The sequence below is a fragment of the Cherax quadricarinatus genome, chromosome 42, assembly GCF_038502225.1.
Source record: "Cherax quadricarinatus isolate ZL_2023a chromosome 42, ASM3850222v1, whole genome shotgun sequence".
NCBI lineage: Eukaryota > Metazoa > Arthropoda > Malacostraca > Decapoda > Parastacidae > Cherax > Cherax quadricarinatus.
In genome coordinates, this window is record NC_091333.1 from 25,872,348 (window position 1) to 25,895,245 (window position 22,898).

Here is a 22,898-nt window from a genome sequence, read left to right on the forward strand (position 1 = left end):
TTCTAGTGTTTGTTTTTGTTTATTTCCTCTTATCTCCATGGGGAAGTGGAACAGAATTCTTCCTCCGTAAGCCAAGCATGTCGTAAGAGGTGACTAAAATGCCGGGAGCAAGGGGCTAGTAACCCCTTCTCCTGTATACATTACTAAATGTAAAAGGAGAAACTTTCGTTTTTCCTTTTGGGCCACCCCGCCTCGGTGGGATACGGCCGGTGTGTTGAAAGAAAGAAAGATTATTAGAAGTCACCTTGAAGAGCATAACTTGATAAATGAATCTCAGCATGGATTCACGAGAGGTCGTTCCTGCCTGACAAATTTACTGACGTTCTTCAATAGAACATTTGAGGCAGTTGACAGTGATAAACAGTATGATATTGTTTACACTATTTGGATTTTAGTAAAGCCTTCGATAGAGTACCTCACAAGAGACTCTTAAGAAAAGTGGCAGCTCATGGTATAGGAGGTAAACTTCTGGCATGGATAGGGGCATGGCTTACCAATAGAAAGCAGAGAGTTACCATTAATGGGGTGAAATCTGAATGGGGATTAGTCACTAGTGGCATTCCACAAGGTTCAGTTTTAGGCCCTCTCTTGTTCATAATTTACATTAATGACCTTGATGAAGGGATTATGAGTGACATGAGTAAATTTGCTGATGATACAAAGATAGGCCATATAATTCATTCTGAGGAGGATAGCAATGAACTCCAGGAGGATTTGGACAAATTAATGTCTTGGTCTTAAAAATGGCAGATGAAGTTCAATGTGGATAAGTGTAAGGTACTAGTCCTTGGTAATGAAAATAACCCTCAAAGCTATAATCTAGGTGAAGTAGAGCTTGATCATACAGAATGTGAAAAAGACTTGGGAGTCATGGTAAGCAGAAATCTAAAGCCAAGACAGCAGTGCCTTATTGTGCACAGCAAAGCTAACAGATTACTTGGATTTATCTCAAGAAGTATAAGTAACAGAAGTCCAAAAGTTATTTTACAGCTCTATACAGCACTAATGAGACCTCATTTAGATTATGCTGCTCAGTTTTGGTCCCCATACTACAGGATGGATATAGACTCATTAGAGAACATACAGAGAAGAATGACTAAAATGATTTACTGTGTAAGGAATCTCCCGTATGAAGATAGACTTAAAGCCTTAAATCTCCACTCTCTGGAGAGATGTAGAATGAGGGGAGATATCATTGAAGTGTATGAGTGGATGACGGGCATAAACAAAGGAGATATTAATAAAGTACTGAGTGTGTCAAACCAGGTAAGAACCAGAAATAATGGATTTAAGTTGGATAAATTTAGATTTAGAAAGGACATAGGTAAGTACTGGTTTTCTAACAGAGTTGTAGATGCGTGGAACAAACTTTCCAGTAGGGTGATCCAGGCTAGGACCTTGGATAGCTTTAAGAAGAGATTGGATAAATACATAAGCAGGAGGGGCTGGGTTCGATTTGTGTCATTGGGTATGGAAGTTAACTGGGTAGCTTTAGGTAGAGGTTGTTTTGATAACGACCTGCCTTGCATTGGCCAGTAGGCCTTCTGCAGTGTTCCTCCATTCTTATGTTCTTTCTTTCTTATAACTCCACCTATTGTGCAGTCCTTGAGTGATGGTGAAATTGTTGAAATGGCATTAAATACAAATAAGCATGTGATAAATGACTTTTTGAGACTCTATGACCGCGGGTTCAATCCCGGCCGGGGGTATGGTTCATGTGATAAATGGTTTGGAAACTGACAGCTTGAAGAATGGAGACACTTATGCAACACATGGGAATCTTTATTGAAGAAATGTATCGCCACACAGTGGTTTCGTCAGTCCAATACAGAGCATGAAGGCATAAGGAGAGGAGTTTGAGGTAATCAGTCCCTCAGCCTGGAATCGATGTGTTCAGTCCCTCACTCACAAGAGTATTTGTCATACTGTAAAAAAAAATAATGGTGCTCTATGACTATCCTGCAAAATCCGAATCCGGGAGGATGTCAAGATGTGACATCCACATCTGCATCTGAATTGTACTGTAAGCAGATATCCACAGTTGTATCCGCATCTGCAAAATAAGTAAGCAAGACATCCGAATACATATCCGCAATATCTAAATTTTCACATCTGATGCATCCCTAATATGATTCTTAGTCCTGGCTTTGTCCCTGTAGATGCCTTCCTTTCCCATTACATTGTCATATGCTCCAAACTTCAGAACACTCGTGATTTGACCTAAACTTTATCTCCTTCTCTTTTTACCTCTTCTTTCCTATATTTTCTTTGCCTTTCCTTTCTTCTACCTAGGTGTGTTCTGTCCTTCAGTTTTTTTTGCCCCTTTGTTTTTGGTTCCATCCTTGTGGACCGAGTGTAGTCGGTCCTCATAACGTGGTTTTGTGCGCACGTCCTCCGACTCCCCCAGCGCATCTAGGTTCCCGTTCTCTATTTCTGACCAATCACAGACCTTCCCTGAGTCGCCCCAGCTGAGCGGTGATGGCGGCTGCCCGATTCCCATTGGTCGAGAGAGCAGAATGTAAACACTTCTACCTTGCCGGCGCCAAAACTCGTGTTTCTCGGTTGAGTGCTCCTTATATACTGAAGCATTTCACCCAATACAATGTCGGTAAGTACTGATTTGTGTGTCTAGTGTGTAAATGAATAGTTTAGCCATATTTTGATATATATATGAAGGCGTTGTGAAGCATATTACGAGTGCACCATGCAAATGAAAAAAGTGCAACAAAATAGGACCAAGTACAGTCGTTCCTGCCCTTTTAGGTGCAGTTTTCAAGTTTCGGTATATAAATATTTCCATAAAATTTGGTAGTGTATATATGAATTCAGTAATGGTCTGGGTGTGTACAGAATGTTTTTATTGTCCTTCCAGATCAATAAGAAATTGTTCTACGGTGAGTCCTCCAAGGATAACTCGAAATTTGTCTGTGTTTGGGATGATAGTGACTCAGATCAAGACTCAGATGACCTGGATTTCCTGGATAGTGAGGATGAATTCTTGCCACCAGATGCAGAGGTGTCAACAGATGGGGAGGAGGAAGCTGGGCCACCACCAAAAAAACAAAAATTGAACAAGAGGAAGAAACGTATTACTATGGAGGAATACCCTGATGAAGAAGTGCTTCAAGATGATCTTGCTTCTCAAGGAGACACCAAATGGAAGAATGAGGACATCCACAATGACCCTTTGCCTAAATATCAACATATAAAGCCTGTTGAAGTTAGGTGTGCATATGATTATTTTACAGACTTTTTTACTCAAGACATGATAGACAACATTACATTTCAAACTAATTTGTATGCCAGGCAAAAAGACATACATACTACTTTTCAAACAGATTCTGAGGAAATGACTAGGTTTATAGGTATTCTGTTGCATATGGGTTACACTGTACAGCCATCCATTGAGGACTATTGGAGAAGTGCAAGTAGGATAACTCAAGTTGCAGAAGTCATGGGATCAAAGAGGTTTAGGTTGCTGAGGCGTACCATTCATTTCAATGATAACACACAAAAGAAGGATAATGACAGATTCTACAAAATAAGGCCTCTTTACAATGCACTAACTAAAGCTTGCTTGAAAGTTCCAGCTACACCCAAGCAGTCTGTTGATGAAGTTATGGTTGCTTTCAAGGGTAAAACAGCTGGAAACCTAAGGCAATACATCAAAAACAAACCAGACAAGTGGGGTTTCAAACTCTTCTGTCGTGGCAGTGAAGATGGAATCATACATGATATACTGATGTATCAAGGTAACCCAACTTTTGAGAACCATCACATAAAGCTGTCAAATGAAGAAAGTAAACTCCCAATGAGTTCCAGGATTGTTCTTGTACTTGCAGCATCTCTTGACCAAAGAAAAACATCAGCAGTCTATGCTGATAATTTCTTTTCAAGTCTACCTTTGGTCAAGGTACTGAGAGACAAGTATAACTGCAGGTACACTGGAACAATACGTGATAATAGATGTGGTAAGCCACAACTGATGCCTGTGAAAGAAATGCAAAAGAGTAATGTGGCCAGGGGCTATTTTGATTTCCAAAGCAATGATCATATCCTTCTTGTAAGATGGAAGGACAACAAAGTTGTGACTCTAGTCACAAATGATGTCGGAGTTTATCCTTTGGGTCTTATTGAAAGATATGACAAGGCATCAAAGAAGAAAGACCACTTTGAGTGCCCAGGCATCATCAAGAACTACAACGCAAACATGGGAGGTATCGACAAAAGTAACATGTTGGTCCATCTTTACAAAACGCCAATGAAATCAAAGCGTTGGTACATGCGGCTCTTTGCTTATGTTTTGGATGTTGCTGTTGTGAATGCATGGCTTCTTTACTGTCGTGATTGTAGGTCACTAAACATGCCATGCACACCACTGAAGCTATTCAGGCTTGAGATCTCTGTCACTGCAAGATCCAAAGGACAAAAGGTCAACCGCACCAGCATGAGACGAAGTCGAGATTCACCCAGTACTTCTTTGGTTGACAGTAATGACGATTTGTCAAACGTGGAATACCCATCTGCATTTCAGTACCAACGTGCAGAAAGGCCAGATGACAGTGTGAGGCTGGATAAACAGCTAGGTCACTGGCCAGTGCTAGGTAAGCTGCTTTCATGCAAGTTTTGCAGCAAAAAGAATAATCATGTCACATCCTCATTTTGCTGTGCCATATGTAAAGTAAATCTGTGCATAAAGAAGGATAGAAATTGTTTCATGAAGTTTCATTTGCAAAATTAGTGATGTGAAATGATTGTTCTTTCTCAGGGAACTCAGGAATATTTCATTTGTAAGTTGCATCCCATTGCAATGTGTCATTGTTGATAAGTAGTTCCTATTTCTATTTTTTTACTGGTTACAAATTGTTCAGAAACAAGTTCCATTTATGTTTTTTATATTGTCTACTTGTATAATAAATTTAAAAAATATTTATTTCGTTTTTTTACAACAATTGCAGCATTGCAACATTCAAAAATGGTATACCCCAAACGGGCAGGACCGAATATACTCGGTCTTCGAATATCTGCAATTGCGCGAGATGTTACTTTCACAACTCTGTTTGGATGGTCTCAGTGACCTTACATTGAGTGGCTCTATCCCCTCATAGGAAATCACTTTCAAATTCACACTTTAGACTGCCTTGCCCTCTGAAGGGTTAGCTCTTCTGCGGTGCTCCTTTGTCTTGTCCTCTGACTTCCTCCACTGCTGCTGCTGCTACTGCCACCTCACTTCACTCTGCTGTCTGTTTCTTGTGCCATTACCACTATTTACCCTTCCTGCTACTACTTCCATTACCAGCATGACCTCTATCACTACTATCTCCACTTCCTTCTTTCTTCCTCCTCTCTTTAATCCCATGTCTGCCCTCCTTGTATATATACTGGCTTCCTTTCCTTAATGTGTTAGTGTGTGACTAGTTATCGTCCAGGTTGAACCAATATATCATCATGAGTTTTTCTCCTGTGTACTGGTTATTTGTATAAGGTCAGCATAATTTAAAGCTTTTATATAATTTTGGAAAAAATAATGTATATTTTTTCTTCCTACCATTTTCTTGGAGCCTCTTATTGAACCATGATACAGAAGATGTCTGTTTATTCATATAATGTTGTATGTAAATAGCCAGTAAGTTCCCTTTTATGGTAAGCAGTTGATTGTGAGGAACAAGTTTCACCCAGTGTAGAGCTTTACCCATTAAAGACTTGATAAAGCTTTTACTCTGTAGAGCTTTGTCTAAAGAAGACTTGAAAAAGCTTTCAGTGCATAGAACTTTGTCCTTTGAAGACTTGATAAAGCTTTCACTGTGCAGGGTGTCATCCAGTCATGACTGCATAAACTTTTAGCTTTATGTAGAGCCTTATCTAGTCATGACTTTATAATCCTGCCATTCTCTATAGAACTTTATCCAGTCATGATAATGCCCTGTACAAGAGGAAATATTGTCACACTAGAAGTTACTTCTACATCCAGTGTTGTCTTCAGTATTGTAGGCAGTGTGCCATGGTCATCCAGTCCAGTCCTTTCAGGGTCCAGACCCCTGATCTGAAACTTGTCTACAGGGTCCAAGAATTTTCAGACAAATTTTTTGTTATTTTTCTTATGAAATGGTAGATAATCTTTTTCTGGAGATAACAAAACAAAAAAGTACGACATTTGATGGAAAATTGACAAAATTACGCTCTCATGAATTTTGCTGCGTCAGTGATATTGCCCACTTTGACTCCCATTTTAGGCCAATTACATTATTCCAGTCGACCAGATTCTTAGTTATTTTGCTAGTATTACTTCTATTTTATCGATTGAGCACAAGAAATTGCCCAATCAACTATTTTAACTACCCAATAAAGTGATCGGAAATTGGTAATTTGGCCAATTTCACACAAAGTTCAAAATATTCCCATTTCAAAATAAGGTCCATAATAAACAATGCAGGCATTCCTGGAACTAAAATAACATTTCCTCTGTTTATTAGTTATGTTTCCAGGCTTTACAAATGAATTCCACTCTGTTTTTTTATTCACATAATGAATTTTTATTCACACCTTACAATAGAAGATTTACTGTTATGCAGTATTGTAATAATTGTATAAATAATATCAGCACATTTGACCCACCAGCTGACGTGGAGTGGACATGTGATGTGATTTGTTTACCCTTGGACATCGACAAAAATCAAACATTTCTACTAATCTGAGCTCAATTTCGATCTATTTTGAGTACTAAAACCAATCAAAATCATCTCTATTTCTGTAACGTATCTTCCATTGTATGAAATGAGACCAAAAAACGATGAATACAACCGTAAAAACCGTTCGAAAATACACCGGAAAGTAGCTGTTTTAATAAAAGTTTTTTTTTCTCATTATGCACTGTGCATAATGACACCACATAGATGCATTTTTTCATATCTAGGCCCAAATTTACCACTCACAGCTTATCTGAATGAGCTGAGCTCATGGTATAGAACTTTGGCTTGGACCCTGGCTTCAAAGTCGTAGAATTTATAGGACGGACCCTCAAAGGGTTAAGTATGTTTTAGTAGCAAGTCTTTCTAATAATGTTATTTTATGTACTGATTGATGTAAGTGTGTGACATATCATTTTTGTCTCATAGCTCTCATTTAGTGTTCCCAGTATGGGATCATCAAGGCTACTTTAGGTATGGCTGTTGCTCTTGGACTTGCCTGATAAATTGGTTGGCAAGATAAATACACTTTGCCTTGCTTTTGACTTGATAAATTAGTTGGGAAGATGCATATGCCTCACCTTTGTTTTTGTTTTTGTAATACATGTATGCTTTTCTTTACTTGATATATTAAAATACAGAAGTTCCTCGCTTTATGCTGTACATATTTTCCAGGCCCATGGCAGCTGCACTAAAGTCAGTCTTGCAATAAACACTTAATTTTGCATCATAAGTTTTTAATATGATTTGTAAACTGCATCAATCACATACAGTGAATGTATATTACATATACTGAATTACCAATAAAACTAAAGTAAATACGCATAAAGCGAGGGGAAGTCTGTATATTACTAAAAATTGTATTAATAAAGGACAATGTTATTTTGATCTCTCAAGGTTATGGGAAGTTTTGTGGACTGGTCATCCATGTCCAAACTTCCATCTGTTGGTGGCAGTTGCTCTTCTTGACACCGAGAAGAACACAATCATGGAGAACAAATTTGGATTTACTGAAATTTTAAAAGTTTGTATTTTTAATTTTTTAATACTAATTATTGTATATTGTATTTTTTTTTTTTAACATGTCGGCCGTCTCCCACCAAGGCAGGGTGATCCAAAAAAGAGACAGTGAAACACTTTCACCACCATTTAACACAGTTCAGATGTCACTCCAAACAGCCAGTATCTCAGACCCCTTGTTTCCCACCTCCAGGACTCAATTAAGTCTGGCTAACTGGTTACCCTGACTCCCTTCATAAAATATTACCCTACTCACACTCCAGCAGTTCATTAAGTCCCAAAAAACATTTGTTTTTGCCTCTGTCTAACATGTTTACACATGCCTGGTGTATGTCCAAGCCCCTTTCACACAAAACCTCTTTTACCCCTTCCATCCTTTCCTAGGACAACCCCTACCCCTCTTTCCATCCAAGTTAGTCTTAAGTTTGCCTGAAATGCTCTGCATATAAAAGGGCTTTTGGCATGTGTTATGTTGTTGTCCCTTATTACTTTGATAGTAAGGTTCTCACTACATGTCCTAGTGTGGGGTAGCTTTTTACTTAAAGGCCTTATCTGTCTAGGGTAATACAGTAGGGCCCCACTTATACGGCAGGTTAGGTTCCAGGCTACCGCCATAAAGCGGAAATTGCCGTAAAGTGGAACACCCTTTTTTTCCACTTATAAATGCATACAAATACTAGATAACAAGTTTACACTAACATATATTAAGTTAGCAATTGAACTAGGCATCAAAAAACAAAAAAATGTACAATACACACATAGTACACTCATTACTTACCTTAAAATATTTATAGTCTTAATCTAGGGTGAGACAAGTAGTATTTATTGTAAGAAATCAAGTGTGGTATGTATGGTAGTCAGCCGGGCTACCATACCAGGCCACATAATATTCTATTACATTTAAGCATCCCAGAGCGATAAAATGCATATACAGTTTACTCATTACTTACCTTAAAATATTTGTAGTCTTAATCTAAGGTGAGATGAGTAGTATTTATTGTAAAAAATCAAGTGTGGTATGTATGGTAGTCAGCCAGGCTACCATACCAGGCCACCCCACCCACACATTTATTCTATGATATTTAAGCATCCCAGAGCAATAAAATGTATATACAGTTCACTCATTACTTACCTTAAAATATTTGTAGTCTTAATGTAGGGTCAGGAGTAAGTAAATGAGATAAAACGAATAAATGAGAGAGAAAGAATGAGTGCATGAGAGAGGACAGGCACAGAGTTACGTAAACAAACCAGGCGAAGGTAAGTTTTGTAAACAAAGTGTACATTTCTGGTTTGTGTACAAGTTACATTGTGTACAGGTTGTCTCTACATTGATACGGTAGAATAAATAAAGAAGAACACTCCAATTCTCATGTAACATCATTTTGAGAAGAAATGATGCTCTGAGTGAAGGCAATGGAAATATGTCACTCTGTCTGACTCTTTTGGGTTATCCCAGGTTCTCTACACATATGCTGTTATGTATGATAATCTACGTAACTGTATTTGTGTATACCTGAATAAACTTACATACATACAAAAGGAATAGTTTTCTACAGTTACCCCCAGTAACACATTTTCGCTTATGTTAGATTAGAGAAAATGTTATTCTTGGCATCACTTGTACAAGTTATCTGGCTACCACATCTCATATTTATGTTTATTTATTCTATTGTGGGGTGTATTTATCATCTTTATATGTTATGTATCATGTTTATTATATAATTTTGAAAAAAAATGTCATGGATGGATTAATGAAAATGTGTATATTAACGTAATATACGACATTTAATGAGACTCGGTGATTATTATTATTTCTAATATGGCGTCACTTGTACAAGTCGTCTGCTACCACATCTCATATTTTTTTTTTTTTCAACAAGTCGGCCGTCTCCCACCGAGGCAGGGTGACCCAAAAAAGAAAGAAAATCCCCAAAAAGAAAATACTTTCATCATCATTCAACACTTTCACCACACTCACACATTATCACTGCTTTTGCAGAGGTGTTCAGAATACAACAGTTCAGAAGCATATACGTATAAAGATACACAACATATCCCTCCAAAACTGCCAATATTCATATTTATGTTTATTTATTCTACTGTGGGGTGTATTTATCATATTTATATGTTATGCATCGTGTTTATTATATAATTTTGAAAAAATATCATAGATGGATTAATGAAAAAATGTATATCAACGTAATATACGACATTTAATGAGACTCGATGATTATTATTATCATTACTAATATGACATCTGGAGACATAAAACACTCTTACTGATTTTAATGTGTACCTGCCTGCCAGCACAGTATGTAAGTTTATTTAAGTACAGGTATACATAAGTATAATTATCAGAGTATATATAAAATATGAAATAACTTTTAAAAACACTTCAAATTTTGGAGTTTCCAGACATAATGGAGAAACCTAGTGCTTACGGATCTCACAGAGAATGTAAACAAACCGGGTGGGGCGCGGTGACCGTATTAGAAAGTCAGGTGGGAGAGCCGTACAGCGAGTTTTGGTCATAATTTAAAATGATCGTATTAGCGGAACGCCGTAAAGAGGGGCCCTACTGTACTTACATCCATGATTGATCATCCTCACCCTCTGAAATCCTTTCGCCAGCCCTCTTCACAAGTTATTTAAACTTTTTTTTTTTTTTCCCGACAAGTCGGCCGCCTCCCACCGAGGCAGGGTGACCCAAAAAAGAAAGAAAATCCCCAAAAAGAAAATACCTCCATCACCATTCAACACTTTCACCACACTCACACACCACTGCTTTTGCAGAGGTGCTCAGAATACAACAGTTCAGAAGCACACACATATAAAGATACACAACACATCCCTCCAAACTGCCAATATCCCAAACCCCTCCTTTAAAGTGCAGGCATTGTACTTCCCATTTCCAGGACTCAAGTCCGACTATATGAAAATAAACTACCTCTATAAAAAAAAATATAACTGTATTCTAAATAGATATGTACAAAATATACAATTACAGCACTCACATATTCAAAACATAAGCCTGCACACCCCTTAGCTGTTCTTCTAAGACAGCCCACATGGTGGATCTGGACAAATTGCCCTTCTTTCTTCTGGACTAATCTCTGGACTAACCAGTGTTTTGACACGCTTCAGTCACCCTGCATATGGTGGCCACAACTTAAGTTATAAAACTCACCCCTGGGGCACACATAATTCTCCCAAAAATAGAAAGAAGGACCCAGAGGTCCTACCAGCTTCAGGTCAACAAAAAAGAGGGAGAGGGAGGAGCCTAGCTAAGCTCCTCCCACACCCACCAAAAAACAAGAGTGTTGCCAAGCACAATTCTCTATTTACCACACCTTATTTACTTTCACAAAAAGAAATACAACTTTATAAACTACTTATTTAAATTGTGTGTTTGTGTGCCTATAGTATAACCTATTATACTGAGAAAAACAGGCTTGACTCAGCTGCCTTACAGCCATAAGAGTGATCTGCCCTTATGACATTTAGAGCTGAGTCCCCATCAATTCAATATAATTAGGTATTCCAGAGTAACTCTTACTTATAAATGCATGTTGGGTCCTATAGCCCCATAACACCCCCACCTCCAGACAAAGTCTCACAAAAGCTAGCCATGTCCCTCAGGATACGGCTAGTAATAAAAAAAAAAAATTTCTTTAGCCTGAAGGTAGTTAGCAAGACTACTAGAAATGTTACATATTTCCCAGCTCCATAACTGCTCTTCACTTTACTGTTATTTACAACAAGGTGACATACTACATGGCAATCTACAATTATTTGTGGCTCCACTGAACCTTCCCAGATTACACATGCACTTCCACCCCATACCATATAAAACCCAGAGAGGAACAATACTGGAACAGATTGCAGAGGTTTTTTAGAAAAGCATTTTAACCATACCCACATACTCAAAGGTGTAACTATTTACAATTTTAGTGGCTTTTAAAACAATACACATTACAATGCAAGAATTGCACACAATGCCCACTGTGAAAGCCTGCACCAACAGGCCTGTGCCTCTGCTGCGGTAATCCAGCAAGCAACTGGTACTCCAGTATGGCATCTTCCTGATCATGGACCGGGCCGCTGGGGCGTTGATCCCCGGAATAACCTCCAGGTAACCACCAGGTATGAGACAAGAGTAGAGCCAAACCCAGAGCAGTCAGGTGTACACCAGGCAGGAAACTTGACAAAACATGTCAAGGTGTCTCTCACTTGGTGGCCGAACCAAACAGTGAGACTTAGTCAACACTCACGATCCTTAACATGGTCAGGCACTCAAGCCCATCTTCCGAGATCCCACTCCACACAGATCCTCCAACCTTATGAAGAGGAGGCTGACACAGAACATGGAGGGGTCCAAGAGACCACAAAGTCAAATCATCGGGATCATCGGGCCGTTTCGTACATAGAGCACACCAAGACAATATACCACATACCTTCCTGAACGTCTCTTGTTATCAAAGGTTGTCAACCTCTGCCTCAAGTCACAAATACGTACATATACACCGACCCTCGTCACACTTTTGGCTCTGACTCATCTCCTTCACAGTCAGATGGTTGGTAGGGAGTCCTCAGGCTCGCCGAGAGTTCACCACTGCAAAAACAACAAGGTCAGCACAAGACAAACACTATGTACAAAGTATGCACCATGCATCTGCATGAAACATCTAGAGAGAGCATCAGCAACCACATTCTCTGAGCCTTTTATATATTTGACTTCCAAATTAAAAGGCTGTAGGAACAAAGCCCATTTTAAGAGTCTGATTTTAGTCACTATACACATGAACAGAATGAAGAGATCCTGAGACATATACAAATGCTGAATAGCCAGCCCCAAAATAAAAATTTTCTTTCCTGTGGTAAGATGTTGACATTTAAACTTAGAAGGTTGTTCGTAGATAGTAACAGTTCTGCAACCTCTTGCGGTACAAAAACAAACACCAAAGACATCTCTTTGCACCCAGGTTGGGTACATCAAGTTTACACAAATACCATCATGTTCCATCTCACACACAAATTTTAAGTACACAATGAACACAATTTGCATTACACACATGAAAATGGTACTGGCACACAGGCCATGGAAATCACATCTTTCTGCCCCATGTTTTAGTTTATTTAAAATGTTTGCATCTCTTAGTGCATCAGTATCAATCTTTCTAAACCTGTAAACCTTAGTTGTTAAATGTACTTTGTGGTAGTCAGTGTTTATGCCCAGGGTGCCATCTAATTTGGGACCCATGAAGCATGGGAATGCCCACTGACTCTCACTAAGCACTAAAAACTGGTGTTGGAAGAATTTCACTTCCTCCTCTATATCCCATTTTTCATAAGGATTTTTCCCACACAAAAGTTGTTGAATTGGCTCAGCTTCCTTAACAATTACTTCATGGAGTTTCAACTTTTCCCCATTACTGACATCCCAAACTTTTATAAAGTTCCAAGGTGGCTGAGCCAACTCTCCAACATTTTTCTCATTAAAACCAAGTATGCATTTCCCAAAATCTTTTACACACATGTTATTTCTTAAATACACTTTTGCTATTTCATACAGATTACTGTTTTGCACCCCTTTACATTCCAATAAAACATTGGTCTCTCTGTCTTTTTGACATAACTTCAAACCCTTTAACCGGTTACTGTGTACACTATACTCATTTTCTTCCTGCTCGGGTGTGTGGGTTTTATATCTAACCCCTGGGAACTTTCCCTACAACATGTTTAGCTCAGAGCAACTTGCCATACAGATTTTCACATGAATTGGCTCCAGTATCAGCACTTCCTCTCCAGCCTCCAGAGCTTTATGGTCCACATATTGGTTCCACATCATCCTGGTCTGGTTGATGGGCACATTCACAGGTACCATCTACCTCATACGAGCCAAACAGTGTCTGAAACTGAGAAAAAGCTCCGAGGGGGGAGCATCACCATCCTCCCCAAGCCAATAGCTCAGAGATTCCAGAGTGCTTCCCTACTCAGCAAATACAAAGAAAGGGATCCTCTCATCCCAGTTGTTAGTATTGTCTATACCATAGGCTTGCATCATTGTCTTGAGGGTTTGATGTAATTTCTCTATTTCCCCTTGAGATGGAGGGCAATAGGCAGTTGAAAACTGAGGCTCTACTTTTAATCCCTTTAAAACATTTCTAAAAGACTTTGAGGTAAAGTTAGGCCCTTGGTCTGTTTGTACCTCCTGAGGAAAGCCAACATGGGAAAAGAACTTCATCAAAGCCCTTAAGACTACATGAGCTGTTATCTTATGCAGAGGGACTGCTTCCAGGTATCTGGTAGTGGAGCAAATAATTGTGAGTAAATAATCATTTCCCAGTTTGTTCCTTGGGAATGGACCAAGTACATCTACTACCAGCTTGCTGAAGAGTTCACCTAGTGCTGAAATAGACTGAAGGGGAACAGGTTTAATACTTTGACTAGGTCTCCCTATAAACTGAGACATGATAGGTCTCAATATACTCTGACAGTCTCCCACAGCTGAGACCAGAAGAAATGCCTGGAAACCTTGGACATCACCATCTGGTGACAAAACCTTTGTTCTCCTTTCATCGATACTGCAAACAGAGGTGATTTCTTTGTAAGAGTTTCCTCCCTGAAATGAAAACACTTACTTAATTGTAAAATCTCTTCCTCAGCAACAGCTGAGGCTCTGATCAGCTTAAGAGTGACATTTTCCTGCACAGAAATTAATTGTACCCTAGTAGGTGAAGCCTCTCTCACACTACTTAACTGATCCATTCTCCAATCATGCTCAGCTCTGGCTGGAACATCCTTTTCTTCAGTTGACTGCATGAGAAATATCTTCATGAGAAATATCATGACTGTTGGTAGCATGATCATGAGCCATACTCCTCATGGTGGAACCATCAGGGAGAAGGTCTGGCAGGGTTTCCCTAGCCTTTTCCTCCCAACATTTGGGACTTGGTTTCCCCCAAACTAGTTGTTCCTCACTATCTAACAGGCCCATAACATTATTCCCTAATAAGAGGTTGACCCCTTCGAAGGGAATTTCATCTGAAATACCTATAGGGAGATAGCCAATTTGGTATGCAGGTTCTACCCATAATTTGTGTACAGGTGCCCTTATGGTTGAACCCGTAATACCCTTCAACAATATATCTACCCCGGTACAGGTATCCTTAGACGCTGGCAGCACTCCAGCATGTAGCAAGGAGTAGGTGCTACATCCATCTCAAGGACAGTATGTTCTCAACTCTGCCTACATCCTTTTGCAGACCAACTGTGGACCTACTAGAAAATATACACATCCTGGGGTCTAGATCCAAAGGTTCCTCCTCACTTTGCCTTGAAGACCTAATGCAGGCAACTGGATGTATCTCTGCAGTTAGGGTCCCCTGGGATGGTTCCTCCCTGTTGTGATAGAAACACAGGCCTTATCTCTAGGCTTTATTGAACATAGAATCTTCATAGTACTTCTGCAACAACAAAATATAATGACTAGTACATCTAATAATGGCTTCTACAGGGATGGTGATGTCTTGCATATGTCAAGAGAAAAGTTATAACTACAGGCCACATATTTAAACTCACCATGTAATCTGCATCACTAATATATATATATAGATAGAGGAGGAGAGAATCACACACCATGTGTTGGCGCCCATGACACACACCAAACTGTTGTTGTTAAGGGCCCCAAGAGGTGGTGCAGTATTATCCTGCTGCTGCTCCCCACAGGACCAGTATCACTACACTCCCTTTCCTGATCTCGCCGTCTTGACCAGCAAAACTTTTGTGTATGTCCGGTTTTGTTACAGTAGTAACAGGTAAAACTCTTAAAAGGTATTTTTACCATTTGGTGTAGGACTGGTACTGTTTACTCGAGGACCTGAAATATCTGATGATCTAGATAAACTTTGAGCTCCAGCTGACTTACCTTTTCCTTCTATTTTAGAGGGTGCCTCAGCCTTCATTTGTCCCTGAAAATTCTTGTCCCACTTACTTGTCCCACTTCTTGTCCCACTTACCTTATTCCAAGACCATAGGTCTTGGAATAAGGTTTAGAATGAGTGGGGAAATTTTCAGAAGGAGCATGACTGTTTTTACTTACCAATTCCCTGCAAGCCAAGAATCTGTCACCTAGATCCAGTGCTTCTGAAAGATTATCTGGGGTTTTGTCCTCCAGATACTCTGTGAGGTCAACAGGGATTGTATTGTACAATTCTTCATGAACCATCAGATCTACTAATTTGTCATAGTCTTTATTAACTCCTTTAGAACAAACTCATTTCTTAAAAAGGAACAGTTTCTCATTCCCAAACTCAGTTAAGGTCTGCCCATCCTGAAATTTTTGATTTCTGAACTTTTGTCTATATTTCTCAGGTATCATTTGGTATGCAAGCAATACTTCCTCCTTAATTTTATCATAGTCAGAAAAATCGTCCCCTTCCAGAGTCTCTGCTCTCTGGAATCCTTTACCCACAAGCAGTGTGCGAACTAGGGTAGCCCACTTCTGTTTGGGCCATCCTTGCTCCAAAGCAGTCTTCTCAAAAAAAGAAAAATATCTATCTGGGGTCACTCTGTAAACTTAGGGACAAAATTTGCAGCTTTAGTTATGTTAAAGTATTGCTCAGGGTCTTGTTCTGAGCCTCCTAACCTTTGACGCTCTTCCTCCTTAACTTTCATTAATTTCATTTCAGCCTCTAGCACAGCTAGTCTAAGTCTCATCCTCCCAATTTTCATATCACCTAGAGTAAGTGATCCCTCATCTTCACTGTTACCAGGCATGTTTACTGATGAATTATTACCTTCCTCCCTGAAGCCTGAAAAGTTTAAAGACTCATCTTCTGACATAGTTTTTATCTTTAAACACTTGCTTCTCTCTTACAGTATCAGTGGACAAAGTTTTCCCACAGGCAAATAAAATAACACAAGTTGAATGTAAAATATGCACATAGCACTTGCCATAACCACAAGTGTTACTCAACCTTTCTCCCACCTTAGGAGAAAAACAACCTGTAAACTAATGTGAAAACAACACTTCCACTGACACCACCTTAGTAAATCTTCCTCTACCAGAAACATGCAACTGTTATTACCCCATACCAGTACATATAGTTCAAAGAATGTTTTGAGTTATTTTAGCAGTCAAATAACTATCCCGGACAGGCCCCCATGTTACGTTGGTTTGTCCCTTATTACTTTGATAGTAAGGTTCTCACTACATGTTCTAGTGTGGGGTAGCTTTTTACTTAAAGGCCTTATCCGTCTAGGGTAATACTTACATCCATGATTGATCATCCTCACCCTCTGAAATCCTTTCACCAGCCCTCTTCACAGGTTATTTAAACTACCTCTATAAAAAAAATATAACTGTATTCTAAATAGATATGTACAGAATATACAATTACAGCACTCACATATTCAAAACATAAGCCTGCACACCCCTTAGCTGTTCTTCTAAGACAGCCCACATGGTGGATCTGGACAAATTGCCCTTCTTTCTTCTGGACTAATCTCTGGACTAACCAGTGTTTTGACACACTTTAGTCACCCTGGGTATGGTGGCCATAACTTAAGTTATAAAACTCACCCCTGGGGCACACACAATGCCCAAAAAAATAGAAAGGACCCAGAGGTTCTACCAGCTTCAAGTCAACAAAAAAGAGGGAGAGGGAGGAGCCTAGCTAAGCTCCTCCCACACCCACCAAAAAACAAAAGACTGTTGCCAAGCACAATTCTCTACTTACCACAACTTATTTACTTTTACAAAAAGAAATACAACTTTATCGACTACTTATTTAAATTGTGTGTTTGTGTGCCTATAGTATAACCTATTATATTGAGAAAAACAGGCTTGACTCAGCTGCCTTACAGCCATAAGAGTGATCTGCCCTTATGACATTTAGAGCTGAGTCCCCATCAGTTCAATATAATTAGGCATTCCAGAGTAACTGTTACAGATACATAAATACATGTTGGGTCCTATAGCCCCCTAACAGCATGTACACCCAATTCTTATACTCCTGTGTACAAATATGTATCATGCTAAAATAAAATTATTAATATTATTATTATACACCCTCCAAGTCATCCTATTTTGCTACATCTTCTCTAAATGCCCAACCCACCTCAGCAGCCCCTCCTCAGCTCTCTGAATAATACTTTTATTAACTCCACACCACCTAAAATCCACAGTATGCCTTTAGACATGATATCTCCACTGCCTCTAGCCTCTTCCTCACTGCAGCATTTACAACCCATGCTTCACACCCATATAAGAATGTTGGTACAACTATACTCATACATTCCCTTCTCTGCCTCCATTGTTAACATTCTTTGTCTCCACAGATACCTCACTGCAGCACCCACCTTTTATTCTTCATCAATTCTCTGGTTTACTTCATCCTTCATAAACCCATCTGCTGATAAGTATACTCCCAAATATCTGAACACACACACTTCTTCCATACTTCCTCACTCCAATCTGATATCCAGTTTTTCTTTACCTAATTCATTTGATACCTTCATCACCTATGTTCACTCTCAACTGTCTTTCTTTCTTTACACACCTAAACTCATCCACTAACCTTTGCAATTTCTCCTTAGAATGTCCCAAAAGCAGTGTCATTAGCAAAAAGTAATTGTGTTAACTCCTATTTTGCTTTGTATATGTACTGTATCATAATTACACATGTATTGGGGAAGTGGAGAAGAATCCTTCCTCCTTAAGCTGTGCGTGTTGTTAGAGGCGGCTAAAATGCTGGAAGCAAGGGGCAAGTAACTCCTTCTTTTGTATAAATTAATGTGTAAATAGAAGAATAGCTGTTGTTTCTTCTTTTTCGGGTCACCCTGCCGCGGTGGGCGACGGCTAGTGTATTAAGTTTGTGATACATGTGCATAGTGATCTGTAACAGATATTCACCTAAAATCCATGACAACTCAACAAAAAGCAGATGTTAGAATGATCGCGTAGTCAAGTTCCAGATATCACCTCCCCCCCCCCCCCATTAGCTATTTAAAAAGTTTCAGTTTACAGTGGTCCCTCGCTTTTCGTAGTTCTCGGCAATCGTAAATTTCGCCAATCATAGGGGTATTTTCGTATAAACATGGACTCGCTTTTCATAGGTTGACTTGCGAATAGTAGTTCGTCCAGGACGCATACGCATGGTGTGAGCTGGGGAGGCCTCCCTACCCAGCCAGTCTGGCATTGTTTACCAGTGAGTGAAGGTCCCCTCAAGTGCTCCTACAAAATATTTCATAATATTCCACTCATTTTAGTGCTTACAAGCACTAAATAAGCTACCATGGCTCCAAAGAAAGCTCCTAGTGCCAAGCCTGTGGTAAAGAAGGTGAGAAATATGTACAGTGGCAAAATCTTGGGCCATTTTCGGGAAGTGTTAAAGAGACACCAGAAACAGAGCTCTCTCCACAGTTACTTTGCGAGACAGGACTAGAGTGACTCTCAAGGTGGTCCTAGTGGCATTAAGAAACAGAGAAGAGAAGTAACCCCAGAGAAGCAATTGGTACCTGAGGTGTTGCTGGAAGGGGATTCCCCTTCCAAACTGTAAACAATCCAATCTCTCTCCTCCTCCAGTCTCCCATACACTTAAGAAGAATCTCCAATAAAGGTAAGTGTTATGCTGTTAATGTTTCATTCATCATTTCCCATTGTATTGTTTATGTACTACATGTATATTTCATGTAAAAAAATTTTTTGTTTTAATACTTCTGAGTGTCAGGAACGGATTAATTGTATTTACATTATTTCTTATGGGGAAAATTGATTGGCAAATCGTAAATTTCGTTTATAGTAGCTCCTACAGGAACGGATTAATTACGAAAAACGAGGGACCACTGTACTTAACACACAAAGTGCCTACACTTTTTACTATGTACAGTGGACCCTCGGGTTACGGCGGCATCGGCTAATGCCAAAATTGGATAGTGGCACGTTTTTGCATTAAAATGTTGACTCGGCTAACACCCAGGAATTCGGTTAAGGGCATTCGTTCTGAACATGTCTGCGTGACCTGAGCCTATGTACAGCCAGTGTGCCATTGTATACAAGCCAGGGAGGATGATTCCACACACGTACATGCGATATATTTTGTATTATTCCATTGTTTTTAGTGCTTGTAACTGCTAAATAAGCCACCTTGAACCCAAAGACAGCTTCTAGTGCCAGCCCTGTGGTTAAGAAAGAAAGGAATGTCATAGAATTCAAGAAAAAACTCGTAGCAAAGTACCAAAGTGGAGGAGGAAGAGAGATGGGAGAATGTGCCTTATGCACTGATTCAGCGATTCTACGATATGTACGGTACTAAAGCAGCAAGTATCGATAAAGGCTATAATGGCAGCCAGTGATAAAGTGTAGAATTAACAGTGTAGCAAGTAAGTTAAGCAAGTAAGCGATAGAAAAATGACACAAAAGTAACTCTCCAATGCTGTTGGATGTTTATTGGGACAATGAACATATGCTGGCCTGCTATCTTCCACCACCCTAGACCTCTGCCAGCATCTCCTCCATCAAACTAACTAATTAAACTAGCATCTCCTCCAAGGTAAGTGTAAATATAAAAGTGTAAGTATAAAAGTAAATATAAGTGTAAATATAAAAGGACCCCAATGGAAATAAGTCACTGTGACTTTCTTGTGTTATCCTAGGTACTTTACACATATGCTGCTATGTATAATAATCTATGTATGTAACTGTATTTGTGTATACCTGAATAAACTTGCTTACTTATTTATTTATAAACTAAAATGTAAAATATTTCTTATTTATCAATTACATACAATGCTTAAGTGTGATATTGGTGGTGGTGGGGTCTGCTGCCGCCTCCACCACCACTAATATGTATGGCTTCTCTCAGTGGCCCTTATAAACCCAACAACAACACTTCCACCACTTAATCCTCTCATACATTATGACATATTTTATTCATTCTAGAGTATATATCATGTTTCTATGTTATTAATATTGTTTATTATGTCATGTTCGATGAATTGTGATAGATAAATAAGCTGTAGAGATGATATTAGCGTCATATTGAAGCATAATAAACTCGCCTCCCTTTCCCCTCCTACCTGTCTTCCATACACCAACAAGAGTCAGTAAAGATAAGTGTGATGTTAAATATTTATTTATCGATTTTATTAGTGCTTTTTTTTTATATTGATTTGTCATTGTTTTCTGTGTGTATATCTATCCATAATCTTTAAAAAGAATGTTTTTTATTAATGCATTTGGTTGTCTGAAATGGATTAATTGATTTCCATTATTTCTTAAGGGGAAAATTAATTCAGCTAACAGCAGAATCGGTTAAAGGCAAGCTCTCTGGAACAGATTAATACCATTACCCGAGGGTCGACTGTATATTGTGCATGCTATTCACATAGGACACTCGGTATAAGGAGTATCTGTCCTAAAACTGGAAGAGCTGACAGAGAATGTGCTGACATATTACAAGAAACAAATATCTGTCTGATATCTCACCTCTCTGATTCAACGTGGATAGAAACTCACACGTGGCAGCATTAATGGTATTCAGTATTGACAAGATGATGAATAAGACACTGGCAATACCTGGGTATTTACACTCTGAAGATGTTTCACCAACCAGTAGCTTTATCAGCTCATTACAGACGTTATTTGAAGGTGTTGAATCTGGAGACAGTAGAGGTAATAGCCCCTCAGCCTAGTTGAAGGTGTTTACCACTATACGGTAGTTTTCATGGTTCCCAGGTGTTTCATGTGTGTTTCATCAGGAACTCATGCATATATGACCCCAATATAGAGAACCCCTTACCAGGAGATTCTAAATGTTCCCTCTGCTTCAAAATTATTATTATGAAATGTGTGAATTTGTTGTTAATTTCTTGAAATCAGATGTAACTATTAACCCTTTAATGTCCAAATGTAGATCTATGTTTTTACTGCCAGTGCTCTAAATATTTGTATTTTTGTTTTTTAAACAAAGGGGGTAATTTTCTCTGTAATAAGACAAAAAAAAAATTAGTACCAATACTTATCGAGATATAAGACAGCGAAGTTGGCACTGGATATTTACCTGACGATAACAGGGAGTCCTGCTGCTTGTAGAAAATCACTGATATACCTTTTTTCTTTTTTTTTAATTTATGTAATTTTTATGTTCTGATAATTACAATTTATAGTTGTTCTTGTGATTTTATAGCCAATCTTTCTTCTGACACAAATATTAGATACGGATATACGTATCAAACAATCACAAACACACTGATAGGTGAACATGTTCACTTGCCTTGGTTACATACTATTGTCTAAAAATATATAACCTCATCCTTCATAAACCTATCTGCTGACAAGTCAACTCCCAAATATCTGAACACATTTACTTCTTTAATACTCCGTCCCTCCAATGTGATATCCAATTTTTCTTAATCTAAATTGTTTAATACCCTCATCAACTTACTCTTATCTATGTTTACTTTAAACTTTCTACTTTTATACACCCTCCCAAACTCATACACTAACCTTTGCAACTTTTCTTTAGAATCACCCAAAAGCACATTATCATCAGCAATAAGTAACTGTGTCAACTCCCATTTTGTATTTGATTCCCCATAATTTAATCCCACCCCTCTCTCCAGCACCTTAGCATTTACTTCTTTTACAATCTCATCTGTAAATATGTTAAACAACCATTACACATCCCTGTCTAAGACCTACTTTTACTGGCAAGTAATCTCCCTCTCTTCTACACACCCTAACCTGAGCCTCACTTTCCTCATAAAAACTCTACAGCATTTAGTAACTTACTACCTATTCCATACACTTGCAACATCTGCCACATTGCTCCCCTATCCACCCTATCATATGCCTTTTCTAAATCCATAAAAGCAATGAAAACTTCTTTACCTTTATCTAAATGCTGTTTACATATATGCTTCAATGCAAACACTTGATCTACACATCCCCAACCCATTCTAAAGCCTTCTTGTCTTACCTTTAATTCTTTCAATAATAACCCTATCATATACTTTACCTGGTATACTCAGTAAACTTATTCCCCTATAATTTTTACAATCTCTCTTGTTCCCCTTCCCCTTATATAAATGAACTTTACACACTCTCATCCAATCTCTAGGACCTTCCCCTCTTTCATACATTTACTGAACAAAAATACCAACCACCCCAACACTATATCCCCCACT

General features: G+C 38.8%; 2 protein-coding genes across 4 annotated transcripts in view; both read left to right on the plus strand.

Moving 5' to 3' along the window:
* The window catches only part of Tbc1d15-17 (TBC1 domain family member 15/17), a 408,033-nt gene that overhangs the window by 255,342 nt on the left and 129,793 nt on the right, over nucleotides 1-22,898 (plus strand). For all 3 annotated transcript variants that reach the window (XM_070093434.1, XM_070093435.1, XM_070093436.1), the window contains exon 12: nucleotides 7,584-7,710. In XM_070093434.1, the coding sequence (XP_069949535.1) occupies nucleotides 7,584-7,710 (127 nt within the window). The remainder of the gene's footprint in view (nucleotides 1-7,583; nucleotides 7,711-22,898) is intronic.
* Nucleotides 1,411-4,930, plus strand: LOC138853881 (piggyBac transposable element-derived protein 3-like). Its single transcript, XM_070093437.1, has 2 exons — nucleotides 1,411-2,608; nucleotides 2,873-4,930. Exons 1-2 carry the CDS (start codon nucleotides 2,603-2,605, stop codon nucleotides 4,739-4,741), a joined length of 1,875 nt encoding a protein of 624 aa, XP_069949538.1. The 5' UTR covers nucleotides 1,411-2,602; the 3' UTR covers nucleotides 4,742-4,930.